This window comes from Bos indicus, chromosome 1 (genome assembly GCF_029378745.1).
Source record: "Bos indicus isolate NIAB-ARS_2022 breed Sahiwal x Tharparkar chromosome 1, NIAB-ARS_B.indTharparkar_mat_pri_1.0, whole genome shotgun sequence".
NCBI lineage: Eukaryota > Metazoa > Chordata > Mammalia > Artiodactyla > Bovidae > Bos > Bos indicus.
In genome coordinates this window covers 77490867-77517569 of record NC_091760.1, presented here as the reverse complement: position 1 = coordinate 77517569, position 26703 = coordinate 77490867, and the positions used below count along the sequence as shown (strand labels likewise).

General features: G+C 36.0%; 1 protein-coding gene across 1 annotated transcript; it reads left to right on the top strand.

The window, feature by feature from the left end:
* Window positions 1-776: 776 nt before the first annotated feature.
* CLDN16 (claudin 16) lies at window positions 777-26469 on the top strand. The gene is made up of 5 exons (XM_019958163.2): window positions 777-3718; window positions 17222-17324; window positions 20656-20820; window positions 23100-23291; window positions 23951-26469. The coding sequence occupies exons 1-5, from the start codon at window positions 3548-3550 to the stop codon at window positions 24082-24084; spliced, it is 765 nt and encodes a 254-aa protein (XP_019813722.2). The 5' UTR covers window positions 777-3547; the 3' UTR covers window positions 24085-26469.
* The last annotated feature ends 234 nt before the right edge of the window (window positions 26470-26703 follow it).

Sequence of the window (26703 nt, the reverse complement as noted above, 5' to 3'; positions counted from 1 at the left end):
TGGACTGAGGAGCCCAGTGGGCTACAGTCCATGGGGTCGCAAAGAGTTGGACATGACTGAAGCAACTTAGCATGTATTTTGTATATCCTTTTTTCAGATTCTTTTCCATCATACCTGTTATAAGGTACTGTATATAGTTCCCTGTGCTATATAGTAGGTCCTTGCTATTTACTTATTTTATATATAGGAGTGTGTATATGTTAATCCCAAGCTCCTATTTAACCCCTTCCCCTCTGCTATGCTCTTTGGTAACCATCAGTGTGTTTTCTGTACTCATGAATGGTTTATTCTGCACCTGCACTTCCATCCTCATGGCTCCCAGCACATCTGTCTGCTCCTTTGAGGTACACTCAGACCATACCTGTGATATCCTTCTTACTCATTGGTTAGTCCGCATGGCTCTCCTTTCTTGGATCTCCTGTCATATGATGGACTCACCCATAGAAATAAACCTTTAGACATGCTTGTCCTATGTTACGCTCCAAAAGTACTATACTTTGATTCAGAAATAATTCTATGGTACTATTAGTAGTCGCCCAATCTGTAACCACATACAACATCCAGTACAACTTGGGGAAGGAAATAAATTAAGGTACAGCCTACATTTTTCTTGTGAAATAATCTCTGATTTCCAGATATATATATATATATGTGTGTGTGTGTGTGTGTGTGTGTGTGTGTGTGTGTGTGTGTGTACATGTATATGTTTGCATACATAGTGCATGCATGGTGCTCAGTTTTGTTTTTTTTTTTTTTCACTTCATCTTCTCTATTCAGTTCTGATATTTGAATTTGGGATCTAATATAATGGGACGTGAGTCTGAGTGAACTCTTGGAATTGGTGATGGACAGGGAGACCTGGCGTGCTGCGATTCATGGGGTCACGAAGAGTCAGACACGGCTGAGCGACTGAACTGAACTGAACTGACTGAAGGAAGAGTTTGTACCAAAGATGTGATTCTGGGATCCCCGTTTCCACAGCTTTGTCTGTGAGCTATAATCTAATGTGAAAGTGTTAGTCACTGAGTCCTGCAACCCCGAGGACTGTGGCCTTCCAAGCTCTGTCCATGGAACTATAGTATATGACTCTGTAAAGTACCATGTTGGTTTTAATGCTGACTTTTCTTCTCTTCTTAATCCTTCTAAGCATGGTTGCTTGGCTCAGAATCAGAATTTTGTAAAAAACATTTACAAAATGTGAACTCTTGGCTTTCATTCCAAATTTCCCAAGTCCAAATCTCTGAGGCTGGAGCTCCCAGGTCTGCATTTATAACAAGTGGCTTTGGAGATTCCAGTGTGTACTCAAGTTTAAGAACCATCGCCCTGGGTGCATTGTTAGCGGGAAAAGTACATTGTGAAAGGTCCCTGGGTGGCAAGCTAGCAGCCAAGTCCAGAGCTTTTCCTGTAATGGGCATGTGCTTCTGGAATTGGTTTCCTTGCCCAGATCAACAGAGCATGAGCATTTTAGATTTTAGGCCACAGGGACAGACTCACTTATGACACACGAAGCAGCATGTGTGTGTTGTAGCTGCCTTACACTATAGGAAATTCCATTCTTTGAGTGAGCACTTTAAAAATAAGTATTCTTTTCTCCAATTATTAATTAAAATAAGACAAATAAAGTAAATAAAATTAAAAGAATTTGTAATGCACCAACTTATGACAACTACTGACATATATGTATGTATATATATATACACATAGCCTTGTTTATGGCAATAAATAGACTTATATTCCACATATGAGTTTACAAAAGCTCTCACATTTATATTTACATTCTCTACTTTTGAACACAAATCAATTAAAGTTAGAAAACAAGAAACTTTAGTCACAAACGTATATTATTTTAATGTATACTTTAAAGATATTTTAGGAACACATGTATACCTGTGGCAGATTCATTTTGATGTTTGGCAAAACCAATACAATATTGCAAAGTTTAAAAATAAAATAAAATTTTAAAAAAATAAAAAATACTGATTTTAGCCTTTTACCCTAAATATTATAACTGAATCATTAAGTGGAAAAAAGTAATCCCTTCCTCAGCTGTAACTAAAATAACTATCTTGGTAGCTGATTCTTCCTAGAGTAATGACCTGTTTCTAATCCTTTTCTCTTGTTCCTCTTTTTGTCTCTCAGTCTCTCTCTCCCTGTCTTTCTCCTTCCTTCCCTTGCATTAAGAACCACATAAATTGTTTTAAATTTTCATTTACAAATCTGTATTTTAGTGTAGAAAGATCTGTCTGATGATGATTGAATGTTCTTTTAAGTATTTTTAAAATACCACTGGTTATGGCATATTTATCAGCTTTTCTAGGACTCAGATGGTAAAGAATCTGCCTACAATTCTGTGGGAGACCCAGTTTCAATCCCTGGGTGTCTGGAAGATCCACTGGAGAAGGGACTGGGTACCCACTCCTGTATTCTTGCCTGGAAAATTCCCATGGATAGACGAACCTGGCAGGTTACAGTCCATGACATCACAAAGAGTCAGACATACTGAACTCATGCACTTTGCTTCTTCGAGCATTTATACTCAATAAGGCTACCCATTTGGGTGCAGGTGAAATTCAAGTTGCCCATGCTATATTGCACACTTAAAAAAAATTCTTTTATTCTAGCACATGCAGTTTCTTTTTCAGGCATCTTTTCAAACATTGGTTCATGGGGAAAAAGTAATCATATAGGGAATTCTTGGTCATGTTAATATTTACCATTTAGCTATTTGTAGCTATTGCCTGACACTATTCTAAATGATTTACAGACACAATATTGTTTTATTTTCCCAAGCACGTCATGATGTCTGCTTGTATTGATATCCTCATTTTACAGAAACTGGAGCCCAAGCGCCTTCAGCCTATAAACTTCAGAACAAGGATTTATACCCTGAGCTGTCTGGATTAAAATGCGTACTCTTTCCCACTGAATGATGTCAAAAGGTTAGGAGCCATGGCTCTACCTGGGGCCCAGGTGCTTGGGAACCCTTTATGGGCTGTTCTGCCCAGCACTTTGGAATGCAAACTCCCTTGAGCAAGCCCTTGTTGGCATAGTTTCACCAATAGCCTGTCTTAGGTAGTTAGCGAATATTAAAATAGGCCTAATAATAAAATAGCGCTTGGTCAACCGTGTAGCCCCCTTACTGAGGGGAGGAGGAGAATAGCTCACTTTCCCTGGAGGGCCTGAGAAAGATCAGTTTACAGGCGTCAGCATGGGGTGTAACCCTTCTTCCTTCTCTCCATCTTGGCACTGGCACGTGCTTCTTGTGACCATCATCTCCCATTAGCCCACGGTCTGGGCAGAAACCATGAACAGGGCTCTTTTTCTCCCCCACCCCAAACACGCTCAGTCCTTTCACTGACCTCAGTCCTTTCACAGCTTCTGATTGGAGGCTGGTTGCTGCAGATAATGACCTCCAAGACCCCTCTGTGGGTTACAGCCTGTTTGTTAAGACACCTGCAGCGGGGAGCAAGGAAAAGGAAAAGAGCAGTATTTTCAACATCCCCAGGAACCAGAAGCACTGAAGACTGGCAGCATTCCAGCCACCTGCATGGGCCCAGGGCTGGCAGCTTCCCATGTGTCCTTTCCAGACAGTCTGCTCGCTAAGATGAGGGATCTTCTTCAGTATGTTGCCTGCTTCTTTGCGTTTTTCTCCGCTGGGTTCTTGGTTGTGGCCACCTGGACAGACTGTTGGATGGTGAATGCAGATGACTCCCTGGAGGTAAGAAGTCAGTAGATTCTTTTACTGACCCAAGTCCATCAGACTTTTCCCTAAGCCCCCTGTTGCATTGCATTCTAGGACCAGTGATCGTAGTACTAGCCAAAGTGGATAGATTTATTCCTTACTTGCTACTTACTGAGTCTTTACATTATTAACTTATTTAATACACACAGCTCATCTATGGGGTAGGTATTGTTATCCCATTTTACAGATGAGGTAACTGGATAACCTCCCTTTCTTCATAAAGGTAAACTCATACAAGCATAATTGTATATGCTTTCCAGAAACACCTCTTCCACTGCTGTGTATACCCAATTGAATAACATTCCAGTAACATCCTTCCTCTCAAACAGAAATTTGCTAATCTTGAATATAGCATTAAGGATAATATGATAGACTTTCTTAAGAAACAAACATCTAAAAGTTGATCAAATGATTAAACTCAAGTCATACCCGATTACTGTGTAATGGAAAAATCTCCTTTTAAGGAGTTTCCAAATAGGATAAAAAATTCCATGTGAAACCAAATCTTTCCAGTGTGTCCCAAAGTGCAGGGGACAGATATGGAGTCAAGAAACCCTCTTTTAAAAATGAGTTGCTCTTGGGAACCTAATGTTCGTCCAAGAGATGAGTGAGCGGTTCATATCTAAAAATTTTATTGTTGTCACTAGAGAAGTTCTGAATGAAGTAATTTTGAAATTTAAATTTTTTTTCAGTGGCTATAAGAATCTGAAAGAGGTAAAAATCAATTCTTCAGAATCAGCAACTATTCATTAGCAAGGCCTCAAAAAGTGTAGGTAAGAAAAAGAAGCTATATCAGGAACTCAAATAAAGAATATATAGCAACCCACTATGTTCTCCTGTGTACATCCTGAAGAGAACAATTTACTCTAACAAATGCTATAACTTTATGAAGTTTAAGAAAGATACCCGAGGGCAAGTTTTTATATTTTTTTACTAATTTTATTTGTTAAACACTCAAGTTGGAGTTTCAGATGGAAAGTAATAATCTTTCTGTTTTTCTGTATATTATTATGTTTCTGTTTTATTTTTTTCTTTCTTTTAAATTGCCTCTGACTCCTACATGGCACTTCAAAGCCAATAGAGTTTTAAGTATTTCTTTAGCTAGAACTTGAAAATTATATTTCTGAAAATTGTAATAGAATTGAAATATTATAAAGGATGTCTGTTATATGTTAGTCCATGGTGCATTATCTGACCATGCACATAACTGATGAATGAAATAAAAAACTGTCCTTTTAACAGTACTCAGAAAGTGCAGATAGAAACATTCTGCTACCATTAGCTTGCTAGAATATGGACTGGCAGTACTAGGTGATGAATACAAAAATATGCTGGACTTGAGCACACTTAAAATTACTTTTTTAAAAATATGCAAAATCACATCTAAAAACATTCTTAAAATATTTTCTAAATCAATTTGAAAATATTTCCCCTTAAGCTGATGGAACTGATAACTTCACTTGATAAGAAATAAAAATTTTAAAAGAGTCAGACCTTGCTGAGATAGATTGGAAGTACTAGCACTTAAAGTGTCTCCTTGATTTCATTCTCAGTACATACAAACAATTTGCCATCTGTTCTGTGCAAGAACACTTCTAGTGAAAATGGATGGAATGAGAAGTCCAGTTTTCTCACCTCCAGTAAATCCTTGCGAACTTTGGACTATAGTTAGTAGTTCCTAGCTTTTTTCATATATCCTGTACCTGAAATGTATCATAATAAACACTCCCCAAGAAGACTTCCCATTATAAGAACCTTTAAAATTCTCTCCAGCAGTCTCTTTATTTGTCAATATTTTGTGGATCTCTCATAATAATTGCTACTTCATTTTGCAACATGTAAAGTCATAATATTATCCATAAACGTCAAGATATGATACTCACTGACACAATTATACTGTTCTCCCTCTTTGCTTTCTTCTCATGGATATATATACATATATAATTGGTCCATATTAACAACTCACTTTAAACAACTATTGGAAAAAAAAAAAGTTGACACAATAAAAGTGCTTTAAAAAAGAAAAAGCATAGCCATATAAAATTTGAACAAAAATGGATATAATTAATTTTTAACTTTGTTAATCTTTTATTGTGATGAAGACATCAAAGTCGAAAAATGGATTCTATAGTTCAGGATAACATAACAAACATGAAATATATGTCATGTAAAAGGTGCTCTGCTAATCCTACTAGGGGAGGCAAAGATAAAACAAGAGCAGGTCCTGCTTTTCATGAGTATACACTTAGACAGGAACAGAGATACCATGAAACTATAATAAAGGGCAGAGGCCAATTCGTATTGAGAAAGAAATGAAGTACCAAGGGAACAAAGAAGATAGGCGACTATTTCCTGTCAGGGACATTGAAGCAAGCCTCAGGGAGTAAAAGCCTCAGGGACATTGAACAAAGCCTCAAAAAGATGCAAAGGATTTCAAAAAGTAGAAATGGCAGCAGAGGTCTTCCGAGAGAGGACAAATAGCAAAAATACAGAACAAATGTGAGTAACAGGGAGCAGATAAAGCTCAAATACCCCTTTGCCTTACTAGAGAATACTCAAAATACAACAAAATAGTATTTTTGTCTTATTTACACCTGCCCTGAAGAGAAAAGTTCTTTGAGTTAAGAAAAAGAATAGATGCATGTGTATGTATAACTGATACATCAGTTATACATACTGATGCATACTGATGATCAGAATCACTGTGCTATATTCCTGAAACCAGCATAACACTGTTAATCAACGGTATTCCAATATAAAAAATAAATAAATAAAAACATTAGGGAAAAAACGCATGGGACTGTGTTGTGCACAGCCCCAAGTCAGGCAGCAGGGGTCCTGAGCCATAATGCTGCTCCTCCTTCATTCTTGGGTCACATGTGTCCTGGAAACACTGCTGTGTGACGAGAACTTGGGTTTTGAGATTATTGTAGCCTGTGTTTGCATCTTAACTGTCTTCTACTGAGGATGTCACAGCTCGTGTTTTTGGCCCAGTTTCCTCAATTATAAACATGAAGTCAAATTCAGTTGTTTTAAGGTCCTTTTCAGTCTTATATTCTTCAACATCAGAACTCCTTGGTTATGACTCTGTCTAGAGACATGACTATGTCTTCCAGAGAGATGGCCAGCCTACACAGGAGGACCAATGGCATCTAGAGCCTCCCCAGAAATTTCCACTAGGAAATCTAATGTTAATAGTCTTCATTTTTCTGTAGTTTCATATATTCTTTCTTCTTGTTTCCCACTCTCCTTCCATCCTTATTTTTTCCTTTCTATTCTTCCTCCCTCCCTCCTTTCTTTCTCTTTCTTCTGCCTCTCATTTCATTCTCCCCTTCTTTTTTCCCCTCTTTTAAAAAATCTTTTATGCTCTACTTCCCTTTTCTTCTTTTTTTTCTCCCCTACTCTTCTCCTTTGTCTCTTTATCCCTCTATTTGTGCTTCTCGTTTTTCTTTTCTATCATCTATCATTCCACAAATGCTCTTTGATACCTATTGTCTTCCTGATACTGTAGTGGGTACTGATTATGAAAGAGGATGAGTCTTGGATCTTCCTTATGTTTCTCCCAGCATATTGGGAGAGACAGAAAGGTGAGCTGATAGACACAGTATGCTATGGCCAGTGAGTGCTGTGATTACAGGTACCTCTGAGTGGCCAGCTCACTCAATCATGAATAATAAGTGAAGGCTACCCAAAAGTATCCAATACAGACTGGAGGAACAGGTGAAAGGGCCAGAAAAATAAGAGAGTATTGCAAGCACAGGATATGATATAGGCAGAAATCTAGGTATGAGAATGCTATATGTTAATGGCTTCAGACATATTTCAGCATGGAAAGAGTGTCCAATGTAAGGAAAGACGATAGGTGCTGGATCATCAAGGGATTTGTGTTCAAGTAAAATATAATTCTTATATGAGGCTTTCCTTTATCTCAGTTGGTAAAGAATCCACCTGCAATGCAGGAAACCCAGGTTTGATTTCTGGGTTGGGAAGATCCCCTAGAGAAGGAAATGGCAACCCTTTCCAGTATTCTTGCTTGGGAAATCCCATGGAAAGAGGAGGCTGGCAGGCTACTGTCCACGGGGTTGCAAGAGTCAAACATGACTGATCTAAACCACTACCATAGATCTTATATCATAGACAAAAGTGGTTCACTCTAAGCAAACATATGTATGTGTTTTAGAAAAATCCATCATTCTGGCTAATGTGGGCATTAGAAAGGGTAAAATGAATTACACAGAGACCAATTAGGAGGCTTTTGCCGTAGAACAGGAGGAAAACATTGATAATCTAAACTAGTGTGGCACCAAGCATTAAAAGTTGTGAAGCTATGGGAAGCTAATGAACTTGAATTGGTGGGATTGATAATTGACTGTAAGACTGATGCACAAGGAGAAGTAAAATTTGAAATCTGCTTTCCTGTTTTGGGGCAATGGAAGGAAGGATGGAATCATTCACCTAGAGCTTAAATGGAGGAAAATTAATCTTTATGCAAAAGTTATCAAGCAGAAATGTTCCTACACCATGCCATTTCTTTTTCATTTAGGTTGTTGCACAGCACCCTGTGAGGGCCAGAGAGGTAATCCTTTGTAGTGTGGGTGTTTACAGGTTGAACCTGATGTTAGAAGGACCTAAGATGAAATCTCAACCTGCCAGGCAATAACTGTGTGAATTTAGACAAACGTTTAAGGTTTTGTAAAACCACATTTCCTCTCCTATAAAGGAAGAATAATGATATGCACATTGTAATTGTCTTGTGAGGGTTAAATGAGCCTATGTATCTAAGGTATTTACCACAGTACCAGGCAAATATAAATCAGTCAATAACTGTTAGATATATTATCATCTATTTGCAGTTTATTGCTTTGTTTTTGTTCTGGAGGAGGAGATGACATTTTGTAGAATGTTCACTGAAGGGAAAAATATGAGATTTAAGTTCTGTTCCTATTTTCTCTATTGATTCTCTTGGACAAATTGTGTTCATTTCTCTGAGCTGTTGGTTTTTCCATTTTAGTTCCTATGATTGTTCCCTTTTTGTGTAACTAGGAGAATAAGGCAGAGAATAAAGACAAAATAGCATAAGTATTATATTAAATGCATTTAAAAATTGTGAATTAATAACATTATTAATATGTTATTATATTATGTGTAATTCTTCGTTATCCATAGTGAAATTGAAAAGTAGCTTCTCTACAAAGTTACTGGTCTCTCAATTATCAAAAAAAATTTTTTTTCACAAGTTTTTTTTTTCACTTTTCAGTTCAACTTTTGTTAGTTATTTACTGAGAAAATCTGCCATATACCAAGCAATGCTATGATTAAAATTTTATTAACACAAATGAAAGGTAATCCACATTTGGATTCATTTTATCTTCATAACCAGATTTTCCCCTGGGATTTCCATTTGCATTAATGATGCTACAAGTCTTTCAGACATAAGACAATTTTCAGACATGAGACAAGCATTAATGATGCTACAATTCTTTCAGATATAAAGTAAATATTTAAATTATTATAGCTAGCATATACTCTGATTATTTCTATACTAGTTGTACTTTCTAACTGATTTCCAATTCCTTCAGCAGACATTCGAGGCTACAGATACTCTTTAATTTGCTTCATTGTCTCCTACAATTCTTAGCACCTCCTTCTAAATAATGGGACTTAAGAGGTATTTGTTAATATAAACCGAACGGGTACCTATTATGATACTTGACAAACTTACTAAAAGAATGAATAAATAAATGAAATAAAATATGAAGTACTATTTGGAAATCTCACATTGAACAAGAAGTATTTCTGTAGAAAGATCATTATTTTTTCTTAGGCAAGACTTTTCATCTTGTTGCAATTTAAATTTTTCCAATATGTGGATCTGGTTCCTCTTTTTAATCAGATAACAATAAAGATCCAGTCCCCTGAGATGCATAATAAAATTAGTGAAGAGAGTATTCTCATCTAGAAAATATAACTTTTCTTCCTGGTGCTTCAAAGGGGGAAAGAAATGAAGAAAAGGAGAGATATAAAAGGAAATTAATATTTTATAATAATTCACTCAACATAAATTGTGATCTCTGTCACTGGATAGTAAACATTGCAAAATTAAGATACCATACTTTCAAAAGGAAAACATTCTAAAATGATTAAATATATGGGTTAAATTAAATAATAAATATTACAATGAAAATACTTATATAGTCCATATATGTAAATTAGATGATATTATCATGAAGACCACAGACATTATATTTTACCTAGTAAGTTTGCATTGTCCCATTCTTGCCATTTAAACCTTTAGCCAGTGCTTCACAGCTAAGTAAGCAGAGTTAACCAAACGTATTTTAGCAAATAAATTCATGGTATGTAAATGGACTAGAAGGGAAAGATGACATTTATTAAGTTTATTTTAATCTTGCTTCCTCATCCTTATAAATACCTGTCTTGTGTTCTTTTAGGCCCTAGAATAGTAAGAAAAAGAAAATAAAATATAAAAATTAAAAGTTCAGAACTCTAGTATAAAAAAATTCAAAAGCCATTTTTGTTCAAAGTGAAAATGTTTCATGTTTTAGAAAACATTGTTTACTCTAGTATTATTAAAACTTTTGCATTTTAATAAGTATATTCAAGTTAGTGCTGGAAGCCAGTAAGTTGCATCTTCAATGTTGCAGTACACTAGTGTGAGGTTGGCAAAATGGTGTGAAACTATAAGTTTCTATTTTATGGTGGTTTTTAGAAAAATATATCTTCATGACTTATCCCAGTTTTCTTTTGGCTAGTGCATTATTCTTCCTATATTTTATATTTACACATAAATCCCAATGCATATGCAATTATAACATAATGCATAGTGAAAAAGAAAAATCTTGTTTGATAGTGGTCAGCCAAGAATAAGTATTTACTAACTTGCTATGTATAGTTACTACATATGAAAAATGTGAATTACAGTATTTTAAGTTTCTCTCTTCTCAAAAGATGTATAAAATATATAGAGGCAAGACACATGCAAAATTGTAGTAAAAAGACAATGTAGGCAAAATTGTGTGTTGTTGCTTGTAACACAGAGTGATGAGAAAAGAGAAAATGGCAAAGACTAGATAGAGACTGATGGGCTGCCGTCTATGGGGTCGCACAGAGTCGGACACGACTGAAGCGACTTAGCAGCAGCAGCAGCAGGATAGAGACGCCTTAATGGGAAACTGCTAAAGAGTTTAGAATAAGAAATCCCAGGATTAAGGAATTAATTTTTGCCATTATATACTCAACTTCCTTGGTGGCTCAGATGGTAAAGCGTCTGTCTACAATGCAGGAGACCCGGGTTCCATCCCTGGGTCGGGAAGATCCCCTGGAAAAGGAAGTGGCAATCCACTCCAGTACTATTGCCTGGAAAATCCCATGGACAGAGGACCCTGGTGGTCGCAAAGAGTCGGACACGACTGAGCGACTTCACTTTCACTTTCATACTCAACTGGAAGCGAGATTATCAGTCTGGTTTCCTTAAGCCTTGTCTATGTGGTATCCTGTTCATCCTTGCTGCTGCTGCTGCTAAGTCGATTCAGTGGTGTCCGACTCTGTGTGACCCCATAGACGGCAGCCCACCAGGCTCCCCGGTCCCTGGGATTCTCCAGGCAAGAACACTGGAGTGGGTTGCCACTTCCTTCTCCAGTGCATGAAAGTGCCACCATGGTAAATACTTTCCAGAGTCAACTGAGTAGATAGGGTCTAGGCTGACATCCAATCAGCATAAATTCCTAGTCTCAGTAATAGTTCTTAGACTCCTGGATTTGACTATTCTACTCTATCCAGTCAAGCTGAAAGGACATATAAAGATCAATTGTACATCTAGTGTATCAGTAACCATTTTCCATGGCAAATTTGAAATGAGAGTTAATGTGTATGGATTAGAAAAAAACCGACAAATATTTTCTCTCAGTAAACATCTATTGAGCATCTATTATACACTGAGAAGCAGGGGTTGTAAGCTCCTTGAAACAAGGTGCCATTCCTATCTTGGTCATTGCTGTATCCTCAGCATTAGCTGGTTGACTGACATGGGACGGACACTGAATGAATGAACATAGTCTGAAAGACAGACTTGGGAGACTGATGCACATAAATGCATATGAAAAGATAATGCAACATTATAAATGCTATAGAAATATGGACAGGTTGCTGTAGGATCCTACAGGTTGCTGTAGGATCTCTAGCTGGAGAGACTGGGAGAATCTCATGGAAGAAGACAGACTTTTGAGGCAAGGTTTTAATGATAGGCAGAAATTTGAAGACCCACTCAGTTCTTGCTAATTGTTGCTACATGGAACTAGGAATTCCAGGTGGCCAGATTGGCCAGAAGTCTGTACTCTTATAAAATCTTTATGTTTTACTCTTGGCAAGTAATAAATATTAAGAAATTTATGCTGGCTTCATATTTGTGTCTTGTACTTTTACTGTCACACCTTGGGTAAACTGACTTCTCCTCACTTCAGGATCAATAAATATTCATTGAAATGATATAAAAATTCATCATAATCAGGACTTCCCTAGTGGTCCCATGGATAAGGCTCTGCGCTTCTAAAACAGAGATCATGGATTCGATCCTTGACCAAGGACCTAGACCCCACATGCCGTAACAAGGATCGAAGATGTGTCACAGCCAAATAAATAAATAATAAAAATAAAAACCCTTTAAAGATAAAATTAAAAAGTGAAAAACAAAACAGGGAAAACATTATTTACAGAAAAGTAAATGCTTTCTTTTTGCAATCGCCCTCTATGTTGTTTATCAGCCTAACTTTATGGAAGCTTTCAATGGCTAAGTCAAAGATCTCTCTTGGTAAATGTCACATTGCACTTGAAAATATATGGGTTATTTTCAAATATCTTTGACATTGATTTCTATCATAATTCCACAGTAATAAGAGAACAGGCTCTGTTATGATTTCAATACCTTTAGACCATGAAATTTTTGCACCTTGTTTTACATCCTCAGATACGTTCCAGTGTCTCCTAGCTTGCAGTCTATGGGAACTTGAATAGAGTTTGTATCCTACTGTTGTGTGAAAATTGTATAAATCTTAATTATGTTGAATTGGTTTACAGTGCTTTTCAGGTCTACTGTATCCTTCTACCTCTCTGTACATTCATTCTGTTAATTTTTGAATTTGATATTGAAACTCCAACTAAAAATCTTAATTTATCTACTTAAAAGATAATGGTAGTATATAGTGGAACTACATGTAACCTTGTTCTGTATTTTCCAAGTCTTCTGTAAATGTGTTATACTTTTATAATTAAAAAAAATTGAAATAAATAAAAAATAAAAATTATTGAAGTTTTATTTTATATGTTATCTATTAATATATGGATCACATGTTAAGAGGACAAAGCTTAAATTTGGAATTGTCCATTTTGGATAACACTGTGAGATAAAATTATAGTTAATGTTGTTTTTGTCCTTTCAGTTCAGTTCAGTTCAGTTCATTTCAGTTGCTCAGTTGTGTCCGACTCTTTGCGACCCCATGAATTGCAGCATGCCAGGCCTCCCTGTCCATCACCAACTCCCGGAGTTCACTCAAACTCATGTCCATCAAGTCAGTGATGCCATCCAGCCATCTCATCCTCTGTCGTCCCCTTCTCTTCCTGCCCCCAATCCCTCCCAGCATCAGAGTCTCTTCCAATGAGTCAGCTCTTCGCATGAGGTGGCCAAAGTACTGGAGTTTCAGCTTTAGCATCATTGCTTCCAAAGAACATCCAGGGCTGATCTCCTTCAGAATGGACTGGTTGGATCTCCTTGCAGTCCAAGGGACTCTCAAGAGTCTTCTCCAACACCACAGTTTTGCCCTTTAAGAAATATTAACCATAATATTTTAAGCATCAGTCTGCTTTGCAAAAACCTTTTCTTAAAACTTTAAGGATTATAGAGTTGCTTGCTTCCCTCAGAGGGTAAAGAATCTGCCTGCAATGCAGGAGACCCAGGGTCAATCCCTGGGTTGGTAAGAGCCCCTGAAGAATGGAACAGCAACCCACTCCAATAGTCTTGCTTGGAGAATTCTATGGACAGAGGAGCCATGGGGTCGCAAAGAGTCAGACACAACTGAGCGACTAACATTTTCACTTACCTTTGTGCCGTTTAGAGAGTTCTTAATAAGCCATTATACAACAGAAGGATAAGTGAAGACTCTAAATTTTAGGCAAGGAGGGCTTTCCTAAATGTGATAAATAACCTACAATCTTTTAACCTTGTTTTTTGTGCACAAAGGCACCTTTAAGGGTGTCTCCAGTAAGTGCTATATTAACACAGAAGTTTAGTTAATTACAGCCACTATTCTCACGTACCTTGACTGAGTGTGAATACCAATCTAATATTGTGCCCTAGAGCATTAATACCTAATGAAATTGGATTCCTTGTTTCCCCTAATGAGCTCATTGCTTTTCTAAATACGGTTATTGCAGGTAAATGATCAATAGCCTTGAAAAATGACACCACTACTGGATTATTTTGGCAAGAAAAAAATACTTTTTAGCTTAAAATAAGTATCCTGAAATGTATATCTCATCTCATTTTCTAAATAACCTCACCTAGAATGACTAAATTAGATTTCATTAATTCATTTTAGTAGCTGAGTTAGCAGGAAATTGGAGATTATTAGTCAATCTCTGATTATTAGAATAGTGACTTCAGGTCCACATAACCTACTTCAAGTTGGAATGAACTAGATCCAGTGTGTTTCTGTTCATTGAGACTCCAACGAGTAAAAGGCTATGAGAAGGCTTTTTTTTTTTTTCTGTTGTATTATAATAGTTTAGTACAAATCATCTCTACTATATCCATTTCCCCAGGCCGCCATAGCACATTACCACAATTTGTTGACTTAACACAAGAGAAATATACTCTTGCAGTTCCAGAGGCCAGAAGTTTGAAGTCAAAGTGTTGGGAGGGCTGCACTGCCTCTGAAGGTTCTTAGAAGAGAATAAATGCATTCCTCGCCTCTTTCAGCTTCTGATGACCTTTCAGCTTCAGTGACGTGAGGCTGCGTCACTCTGAAGTCTGCCTCAGTGGTCACATGACCTCCTTCTCTTCTTTCTGTCTCTCCTCTGCATTTCTCTTTTTTTCAAAATTTAAACTTTTTATTTTGTATTGGAATATAGCCAATTAACAATATTTGATAGTTTGAGGTGAAAAGGGAAGGTACTTAGCCACACATATACATGTATCCTTTTTCCTCCAAACCCTCCTCCCACCCAGGCTGGCACATAACATTGAGTAGAGTTCCATATGCTATAAAATAGGTCCTTGTTGGTTACTCATTTTGAACATAGCAGCATGTACATATGTGTGTCTCTTATAAGGACACTTGTCACTAGATTTAAGGCCACCCTGGTAATTGAGGATGATTTCCTTATCTCAAAACTCTTAATTTAACTACATATACAAAGTTCCTTTTTCCAAATAAGGTCCCATTCACAGGTTTGGGGATTAGAACATGGTCACATTTGGGGGCAGGGGCTGCCATTCAACCAATTACATCTACTTTTCTCAACTTTCATATGGTTCATTAGTAATGCTGAACTTAGTCACTACTCAGGTTATTATGATGTTTAAGTACTTTACAAATTTTATCATTTATTGAGCAAATCACTTGTATTATGTATGTTTTGTAATTTTTAATTCTTAGAGTCACTCTAGCATTAGTTCCTATATAAAGACAAGGAGTTTGAGGCTCAAAAAGGTAAGATCTTGCTCAAAGAAACAACACAAGTAATGGGTGTCAATTTAAAGTCTGTTTTATCAGTTATAGTTTAAATTTTATGTGTATACAACTTTGGGCTTCCCTGGTGGCTCAAACAGTAAAGAATCCACCTGCAACGCAGAAGACCCAGGTTTGATCCCTGGGTCGGGAAGATGCCCTGGAGAAGGGAATGGCAAGTCACTTCAGTATTCTTGCCTGGAGAATTCCATGGACAGAGGAGCCTGGCGGGCTACAGTCCAGGGAGTCACAGAGTCAAGACAACTTAGCAACTAACACTTTCATTTTTCGTATAACTTTGTATGTTCAAATCCTTCTTCAGAAACTGATATATTAGATTTCATAAGATGAATTTTCTGTATTAAATTTTTAGTCTCTGTGGTGTCTCAGATGAGATGTGTGTACTAAATCACTTCAGTAAAGAGCCTGCCTGCAGTGTGGGAGATCCGGGTTCCATCCCTGTGTCAGGAAGATCCCCTGGAGAAGGAAATGGCAACCCACTCCAGTATTCTTGCCTGAAGAATCGCGTAGATGGAGGAGCCTAGAGGTTACAGTCCATGGGGTTGCAAAGAGTCGGACACGACTGAGGGACTTCACTTTCAGCCGGCAGTAAAGTCTTATTTGCTGCGCAAAACAACTTCAAAGCAGAACATGGGGCAGGGAGTTTCATAGTACAGTTATCCTCTGATATAATTTTCTTTTGCAAATAAAAATGTGCTATATTCCTTTCTTCCCACATCAGTTATAATCTCCCTGCCTTTCATTTCTGTTCCCACTCTGCTCTGTTATTTATTCTTTCTTTAAGAAAAACTTTAAGCTTTCATTTTCCAAGATAATTTGTGTTTAAATCTTACTAAACTATTCCCAGATTGCCAAAATAATGTGAATCTGTAATTAAATCAGAATAAGCAATCATATTAGCTCTGTTCCATATGCAATAGTTCTGTCAAGAATACTTGAAAACATTTCCTGTTGGCATGTTTATAATTCTAGGAAATCTATTTTGACTTACAGCTTATAAAGTATGAGAAGTTTCAGGACACTGCTACCTTTTAGCTTTAAAGTGGATCTTTAGAATCATCTGTACAACATTTCTAAGTAGTAGTGGTTTACAACTGTCAGGTTTATGAAATTAATGTTCAGTTTGTTTATATCCACATCATAGCTTAAGCGTTTGTAGTCTGTCAGTGGAGCAAGGGTGAAGTCGTGTGGTCTTTATATTTCATTCATTGTTGTCTTCATGTAAAACTTTCTTTGACCATTATTTTAAATTTATGAATTTCATGTATAATAACATGTTTCTTCAAGGGATTCATCTTCATGATGAAGAAAAATTAATGTACTTTCCTAATAGAATCAAGATGCCAACAGTGATCATCTATTGTTATATTGATTTTTTTTTTTTGATAAGTAAATGTCAGCATAGCAAAATGAAATGACTTGATGATGGAACCAACCATAGGCATCTGAATGTGTTTAATTCTGATTTTATCCATCTTCAGCATGACTGATTCCCCCTCCACTCCCAAATCAGGAAATAAGCTTACTTTCTGTTGAGAAAAGTCTTTATTGTTAGTACTTAAGAGAAAATACTCTAGAATATATGGTTTTGTTGTCAATGAAATGCAGATCACCCTTGTAAGCACTGGTCTCATAACAGCTAAGTTCTTCCTTTGATGAAGGTAAACTGAAGTGTGTCTGCCTGGCTGTTTCACATGTTGTCTTCTCTGACATCTAGGTGAGCACAAAATGCCGAGGCCTCTGGTGGGAGTGTGTCACAAATGCTTTTGATGGAATTCGCACCTGTGATGAGTATGATTCTATACTTGCTGAGCACTCCTGTACGTATGCCTTACACATCCCTCCTTGTCAGGGCAGGAAGACCAAAGGAAATTGAACTCAGGTTTCCATGATGTGTTTTTGTCTTCTACTATACTATAGTAAGGTTCTGTTCAGTTCTAAATGTTTTGATTAAAATTTTAGTTTATTATTTCTGAAATGTGAATTGAAGCATTTTTAGCATATTTAGTCTTTCCCCATATATTTATAAATTCCCTTAGGGTAAAATTGTTACCTTATTCAGCTCTGCTCTCCCACAAACAGTCTGTTGTAGTGCCTTATACACAGTAGGCTCATACTTAAAAAAATGAAATTAATTCTTTAAGGGCAGTGATTTTTATGATTAGAATTGATAGGTTGGATGAAAAGACTTCAGAGAAGTCTTTTAGCAATGACTTAGGTCAGATAGAAAGTTTACAATATTTCAGTGAATGATTTGCTAAGAAAGAGAGAAGGTCGAGGCAGAGGGGCAGAGACAGAGACAGAAGAACAGATAAGGAGACAAAGAGATAAGCAAAGAGACACAGACTGTGGGATCAGGGAATGAAAAAAATTCAGATATGTGACACATTATTAGCAGATATAAAAAGCCAGTTCCTTCATCTTCTCTACCTTTAGCTTTAAATTATAATTAGGTGTTAACAAGGCCCTTGTTTCTATGAATAGAGACTTCACAGATTGAAAAGCCTTATTACTGATTTCTCTCCACTCTTCTCCATACTATTTATTTAGTTAGAACATCAAATTGTGCTAAGTACTAGTGCAGTCATTAAAGCAAATTTGTTTTAGTCTCTTTCAAATAAAATGATGGGTGGTGGTACAACATGGCAACTTCTTTTCTCAAGATAAATGAAAAGTAAACCCTTAGAATGTGACTTTTCCCCTGGACAGCTATTTTAGTCCAGGGAAAAGCACTTAAAAGGAGTTGTGCTCTAAAAACAGCATTCTCTGCCATTTAGGATTTGAGTGCCTGGAATACTTTTTAACATAATTCATAAGGCTTTTATTTCATTTTTTTGGCTAAAAAAAAAACCTTTTATGTTTTTTCTTTTTCCTTGCACTTAACCTAGTTTTACATAGAACGAAGCACAATTTGGTCAATAGGAATGAACATTTGTGTTCGTGTGAACACTAGGTTATTCTAGAAATTCAGGGCTAGGTTTAGAGCTGAGAAGAACATAAAGATACAATATTTCCAACTTTCAAAATATTGTTATGTACATTTATGCAAGAAGACAATAAAATCATTCATAGGATTTGAATGATCTCATACTACACAGAGAAAGCCACTGTACTTTAAAATGGTCTTGTATCTTTTGCCTATACTATTTCACATTTTCCTCTTGATATATTTTTATCTATTACTTTTAAACAATATCCTAAACAATCTCTTAATATTCTTTAAAAATTCTACCATATGCTTAAAGACAAAAGAGATAAAAATGTGTTCTAAGAAACTAATGAACTGTGAAGATGTTACCTATAAGAGCGTAGGATTTTATTTTTAGTCTTTGATATGTTTTATACAATCACAATTAGATCACCTTTCTCATTGCTCCTGTCTACTTAGGGTATTTAGACTCAGATGCATTTTTTAGGACTCTGTTGATACTGTTAGTCTGAGTCCACCTCATCCCTTCAAATCAGAGTATTTAATATTCTGGTAGCCAAATCCAAGACAATCTCCAAAAGGAGATTCCTGACTGGCCAGCATTAGCAACCTACTTAGAGAGCTGCCTTCTTGAAAGTGGACTAGCTATATGGTCCTTGGATGGCACCATAGGAGTGAGTCCTCAAGTTCCACGGAGCATCTGAATCACACTTGGTACGGGAGTCTAGGTCAGACAGGGGAAGACCAGGGCCCACAGTGATTCCAGGGCACTCTATCCAGATGACAATCCTGGCCCTGTTGCCCTAAGTTTCAAAGGGGACTTACAAAACTTCAAGGGAAATACTCCAGAGTGTGGGACCACTTGTTTTGGGGTGCTGAACAGGAGGCTTACTTGTGTATACCCATTTGAGGATCAAGGAGATCTGTCAAAATATAAAAACTATCAACCTAACAAGTTACATATTTTTCTCTTTCTTCAATTTTGAAAAAAAAATGAACTTCAGATTTGGCCTAAATTTGAGTCAAATTTTTAAAAATATCGTCACTTTTTGATATCTTAAATATTCACCTATTAAGGTACAGATTGATTTTATGCATTGATTTCCTTTCTTAGAAGGATTATGAAAATATTTTATATTTGAAATGAGGAAGATTGGCCACATTTTTACAGGCAGTCTATTACTAAGTAGGTCCTAAAGTGGTCTCATCATTGGGGAAAAAATTATTTCAGTAAAATGAAACCCCAAATCACTATGAAAATAAAACATAATTACTATAACATCAAAGCAATAAATTTTATTACTCCTTTCCACTAGCCAGCTAAAGTACCAATAGTTCTGACTTCAGATAATTAATCCTCCATTAGTGGTAACATTATCCTAGTTTTAATTTAGTATCACTGGGACTCACAATTGAGGAAACTTTCACAGTTGACGTTCCCATTACAGATGACTGCTACTATTCCACTTCTATTTCCCTGATCTTCTCTTTCCTAGACTTTCTGCCAAATATTCTCATTGGTGATGGCTTTAAAATATGTGCAGTTGACAATGCAAGGTGGATAGACTAATGCACAGTGTTGGCCAAGAGGGGTCACAACATAAAGGAATTAAAAGAAAATACGATTCTGGCTTCCAGAAATAATCTACTTAGTAACAGAAGTTCCTTCTTCTTCTAAAGATCTGCTGATGGCTCCCACCTGAATTGGCGTGAGACATCTTGAAGTATTTTATTCTTCTCGTCTATATCAAATTTTAACCAATTATTTACATTTTTCCAATAGAAATTCAAACAAATGTAGTGATTAATTATTTACTGAATATTTATTGGGTATCTTTGGAAGAAGACATACTCTACTTTCAACATAGCTTTCAGCTAATACTTGTGAACAAGACTCATTCCAAAACAGGAGGCAAAAAGAGAAATAGTTATTTAGTCTCTGCCATATGCCAGGCATTTTGCTAAGAGGATCATAATAAGCAGTGCTTAAACAAATAATGTTTGTTTAAACAATTAATGTCAGTAGTCTTATAATACTTTGGATTTTATAAAAAAATTAAATAAAAGTATTTATTTTCAAGTTCATGCACATTTACAGTGTGATTGTATTCACTGGGCATGTGTTGATGTATGCAGTTGCCTTTTTTCCTTTGGTGCACCTCTATGTATTAACATGTCTCTTTCCTCTGATTATGCTGAAACCACATGCTCTGATCTTCTAGTGAAGCTGGTGGTAACTCGGGCGCTGATGATTACTGCAGATATTCTAGCTGGATTTGGATTTATTACTCTGCTCCTTGGACTTGACTGCGTGAAATTCCTCCCTGACGAGCCATACATCAAAGTCCGCATCAGCTTTGTTGCTGGAACCACGTTACTAATAGCAGGTACTGGTCTGGACTAGTGATGGGGATAAAGATACTCAACTAAGGTTTTGGGATGAAGAAGGGTGTTGTTCTGAAAGAGTTCATTTTAGGATCATATGTGACTTACTTTTCTAGAATGAAGGAATAAGGAGCACATCTACCAACTCTGCTTTCCTTAGTTTTGTAATCAGATATTAATCTTTGGCTAATATCCCCAATCAAGGTTTTTGATGTCCTCAAACAATTTTTAACCACTTAAAAAGTATATAAAGCTTTAAATTTTTAAAAACTTTTTTAGTGATTATTCTTGAAGTTAAATCCTAAAGTAAGCCCCAAGCTGCCATCACCTTGCCTGTACATATCCTCACCAATTCTTTGCAATGACCTGAGTTGTATCAGTTGGAGAAGTTGTATAAGTTGGAGAAGGAAATGGCAACCCACTCCAGTGTTCTTGCCTGGAGAATCCCAGGAATGGGGAAGCCTGGTGGGTAGCCGTCTATGGGGTCGCACAGAGTCGGACACGACTGAAGCCACTTAGCAGCAAGTTGTATCAAGTATTTATTAGACTTTTCTCATGTGCCAACTCATATGATCATATCTGTAACAATAAACAAGTATGATCTTATCTTCACTTAAGCAGAGAGTAAGTGGATGTCTGAAGACATAAATCAAGCAAGACTAAAAAACAATAAATCAAGACGCACTTTATATGGGGTTTATTAGTGAAACAGCAAAATTGATATTTTCCTGAGGTCAGCCATTAATTTCAATTTAGTCATCCTAAATAAAACACAGTGTCTTTCTTGGATCACAATGCAAATTGGGAGGAAGTGCACTATGAAAAAACCAAAATGTACGAAGATTGAAAACTGATGAGTTTACCCTCCAGAGTGAAAACCGTCTTCTTTTTTGGTAGCAGGAAACAGTCACCAAAGCAAATTTAAGTGGGAACCTGACTGGGATGTGAAGGGTAAATTGATGAGAATTTCAAAACTAAAAATACTTGGAGATATGTATATATGTGTAATGTGGGACTTTATGCCAGTTAACTTAATCTGTCTCCTTTTCTTGGTCTGCAAATTAGGATAAAGACCCAGCAATAGTATCCATTCTTAATTGTTACTGTAAAGATCCCAAAGTGGGCAGAGTAAGCTCATAGCAGAAAGTCTCACCCATCACATGGTCAAAAATGGGACCTCCCTGATATTTTCACACAAGGCCCTAAGGATCCTTAGATTACACTAAAAAGCCACAATAATTTATTGGTTTTTTTTTCTTTTCAAAATATCCATTCCCATATCCAGCTTAGTGAAAACATAAACCTTTTGTATATAACAATATACTTTGTTTAGCAAATTTAAACATGATTTAATGCTATGCAATTTTGTTCTAGAATTCAAGACATCACTAGATAATCTACTCTATTTTTCATAAAATATCAAAACTAAATTTAAAGAAAAATAAGTCAATGAAGAAAATTCCTGCAGGAATGGCTAAAAAGATGACTGAAGTAAATCACCCAAGATGACCAAAGCCTTGGAATTATCATTTGAAATTAGTATGCTATATATATATATATATAAAATCTGTTTTAAGTCTTAAAAAAAAAAAAGAATTTTCATGCTAAACCTATAGGTCGCAGTATTACAGAAAAGATGTAGTTATTTATGTCCTGTATTCTAAAGGTTATTATGTGTTCACGATCAGGTCCTTCTTAAACTTGTTGCATTAAATAATTGTGAAAAGAATGCAATGAAATTGTGACTTAAATGGAAATCACAGACTTACTAGGAAAAAAGGTGAGAGTTTCTTGGGGGCTTACAGATTTCAGAAACACTATTTTCATATAAGTTTTTGTTCTACAACTGCCCATGATATTTTCTTCCAATCTGAGCCCTGACATGCAATTTATACCTGTAATTTGTACATTTGAAAGGACTCTAGTTGCATCATTTCAAACCAGTCAATTTTCAGAAAGACAAATCTGTGAGGATTATATTTTATTTGAAATAAACAAAATTCTTAGTCTATTCTTACATGGTGGGTGTGGTAGATAAATTTTCAATTTCTACTTCAGTTATTTGTTTTTAACCCCAAAGCACTAAAATTACAGGTGCTGATTTTGTAGTTGACATAACTTCAATCATGGGTCTGGGTGGTGGGTCAGGGGAGTCGTAGACTACTCTTAAATACAGCATGATAGAATACTCTTAAATACAATACAATAGAATAACTTAATCTTCTTGGATTTATATTTGGAAAAGACATGAGTTATTTTTAGCAATTTCTATTTCTTTCAGGTGCCCCAGGAATAATTGGCTCTGTTTGGTATGCTGTTGATGTTTATGTAGAACGTTCTTCTCTGGTTTTGCACAATATATTTCTTGGCATCCAATATAAATTTGGTTGGTCCTGTTGGCTTGGAATGGCTGGTTCTTTGGGTTGTTTTTTGGCTGGTGCTATCCTCACATGCTGCTTATACCTGTTCAAAGGTAAGGACAAAATAAAATAGCACACTTCCTTGCCTCCAGTGTTATTTTTCCCAACCTAATGGAAACACATCTCACCAGCCCAAAGTAATATTGATAGCTTGATACTTATCTATTACCATTAGAAATTTCTATTGTTCAAGGACAACTGATTTGTAATACTAGAACCTTACTATCCAGTTAGTGATATATTTGTTGAAAAAGGCCAGGGGGGGGGGTGGGGCAGATACAATTGTGTCCAATACCCAAATAGATATTGATTATTTCAATGTGTCATTATCTTATACATCTCATTTCACACAACTGACTAAATTTAGCTCTAGAGTTAAACAGAGAAGTAGATGCAGAGTCAAATCAAATGTATCCTTGTTGTTAAAGAATGTAATGTGTTACTATTAGGTTACTAAAATGTCACTGAAATAAAACTAGGAAATTTCTCTTCTCATAAAAAAAAATAAAAGGAAATTACTTGGCTGAATTTTAAATCTAAAAACAACTTTCAGGTTAAAACTCTTAGATTTTCTTCTAGGGTTCTTAGATGATTCCTTCTTAAAATATTTATATTCTTGCCTCTTTGAGAGAAGAATATATAATTACACTTTCCCGAAAGTTTACTGAGCCATAATTATTTTTATATCGCTACATTTATCTCTTCTGAACAGATGTTGGACCTGAGAGGAGCTATCCTTATTCCACAAGGAAAGCCTATTCAACAACAGCTGTTTCCATGCCCCGGTCACATGCGATCCCTCGAACACAGACTGCCAAAATGTATGCTGTCGACACCAGGGTGTGAGGTGACATGTATCAGTCTGTATATATATGTTGTTCAACTAATCAGTGAGTTCAAATTAACCAAATAGCAGGCCTATCCAGGAACAGACATCTAGGCCTCAAGTCCGACTAAATTAATTGCTCAGCTTACTCAAAAAATTAGTCTCCTATTGCTTCTCCTTCTCAATTATTACTTTCTTCCGCATTCTTTTACCATCTCTCTCTCTCTCTCTCTCTCTCTCTCTCTCACACACACACACACACACACACACACTTCCCCTGTATTTGATGATAAGGTTGCTGGGATACAAAAACATTTGCTGTGATTTCTATATTGCTACTAGAGATGGTGACATGGTGGTATTAAAATGAAATGACTCTTTTTAAGAATGGACAGAAACTTTCAAAGGAGGCCAGAGATTCTAATCTTTGAAGGGACTGACAAGCTTTTAGCTCTTTCCTTGGCTTTTGGCTCACTTTTTGTATTCTCCACTGAGTGAGTTATTTGATAACTCTGAAGAAGATGATTTTTCCAAATTCAAACCAGTATATCAAAGCTTACCATTGCTCTGATTCTGTTAAAATAGAAAAAGAAAAGAACAGCTCTATGTACCAGCCACTGGTGGGAGTTAAAGATAAAAAGTGCCCTCGCTATGCTCTAAATGTCAAAAGCAAATGCTGAATTAATACCAAATTAATATCAGAGTCAGTGCTGACTTTCTTCCTCATTAGCAACATAAGAGATCTGTGTATTATTTTATCACTACTCCAAGTTTGCTTGTATATTGTCAAACATTAAACCACAGCAGTTAATAGCTAAACCAGGGAGTTCACTTAGTATTGATTGATTGGGCATCTCAATGCCTTTCAGGAATGAGCCATATTAGAATTCACTGATTCGGGTGTCCTCTCACCCCTGGATTCTCAGTACCCAGCAAAAGAGCCAACATATGATAAAATGTAATAATTTTTTTTTTTGCTTGAAAGCAATAAAGGCTCACAATTCTCTACTGAAAAAAAGTCAATTTTCCTCACAAAATATGTGCTTTTTGAAAAAACAGAGTTATATACACATTTAAAGAAATCAATGAAAGATTGCTAATGGATTTTATTCACATACATAATATAACCATTCTTCAGTTTTTAAACTAAAGAGTTTTTTTAAAGCTATAAAATTTTACCTTAGTTTTTCTGTTTCCTTGAAAGTCACATGATTAGCAGTAATAGTCATGCAGTACCTTAACAGATTATAAAACCAAACCGAAAATTAGTTCTCTGGAAAATGGAAATACAGTTGTGAATTTCTGAAGCCCTCAAAAGAAGTGTTTCCAATTTTAAAAGCTAAATAATGTAAAAATGAGATAATAGCATCTTGTTCATATATCCTTGAAAATGATGTTCATACTTCACAAGCATCTCTTTACCAATATCTCAGGAGAATACTAGTCTAATCTTAGAATTAAGAGTGATTTATTGATTCACTTTTACTTCATGGATGTTACTAACTGTTTAATTGACATTTAGCAAAATTAATTATTATGTTTATTAATTATATGGGTTTTATTCTAAGCATTTTAAAATTTATTTTGTGTTTTTTACTCAACATTGGCATTTAAATTTTTTATTCCCACATTTATTTTATGATTTATTGTCTGTCATATTTTGTATATTCTATTAAGTATCTTGAAGTATTTCTGTGAAAAGGCAGGGTAAATTAATTAAATGATTAATTAAATTTTAGAGATACAAAATTTTCCCTCCTGAAAGTTTTCATTTCTATGAGGAAATATTTCAGAAGATTATGGAAATAATTGAAATCGTTGACTGCTTTGAATTTTTTTTTCAATAAAACCATTTGCATATCCTGAAAAGCATTAGTAATGTTTTGAAAATTCCCTTGGGAATCTTTATTCCTAATCTATAGTAATTCAATGAAGCATCCCCAAATAAAGCAGCTGCTACTGCTGCTGCTGCTGCTAAGTCGCTTCAGTCGTGTCCGACCCTGAGCCACCCCGTAAATGGCAGCCCACCAGGCTCCCCCGTCCCTGGGATTCTCCAGGCAAGAACACTGGAGTGGGTTGCCATTTCCTTCTCCAATGCATAAAAGTGAAAAGTGAAAGTGAAGTTGCTCAGTTGTGTCCGACTCTTAGCGACCCCATGGACTGCGGCTCACCAGGCTCCTCCATCCATGGGATTTTCTGGGCAAGAGTACTGGAGTGGGGTGCCATAAAGCAGCTAGTGAACAGCAAAGCAAATGTCAAATTGTGAAGAAGCGGTAATTCACACAGTGATAGATCAACATGCTTGGAAAGAAAAAATAATATAAGCCCAGAATATATACACATCTGGTTATTAGATTGAAATATTAAAATAGCCCACTCAATCTGAGTACTATAATTTAATCATGTCCTGTCAATTGTGATAAGAAAAAATAAAAAATTATAAAATGGAAAAATAAAAAATTTATAAACAAAAAAGATTTAATAAAAATTTATAAATTTATAAAATCTTTAATATCACATTTTAAACTGAAATTAGCCTTTTGTTATTAACAAAGTTATATGTGTGCATTGTATAATAGAAAGTTGGAAAGCACAAACAACCAAACTTTATCTTACTAAAATATAGTGGGACCATATGC

Coding starts and splice junctions, on each gene's coding strand:
- CLDN16 (XM_019958163.2), top strand. CDS start 3,548: ATGGGCCCAGGGCTGGCAGCTTCCCATGTGTCCTTTCCAGACAGTCTG. Junction 17,325..20,655: donor TATACTTGCTGAGCACTCCT/GTACGTATGCCT, acceptor CTGATCTTCTAG/TGAAGCTGGTGGTAACTCGG. Junction 23,292..23,950: donor CTGCTTATACCTGTTCAAAG/GTAAGGACAAAA, acceptor TCTTCTGAACAG/ATGTTGGACCTGAGAGGAGC.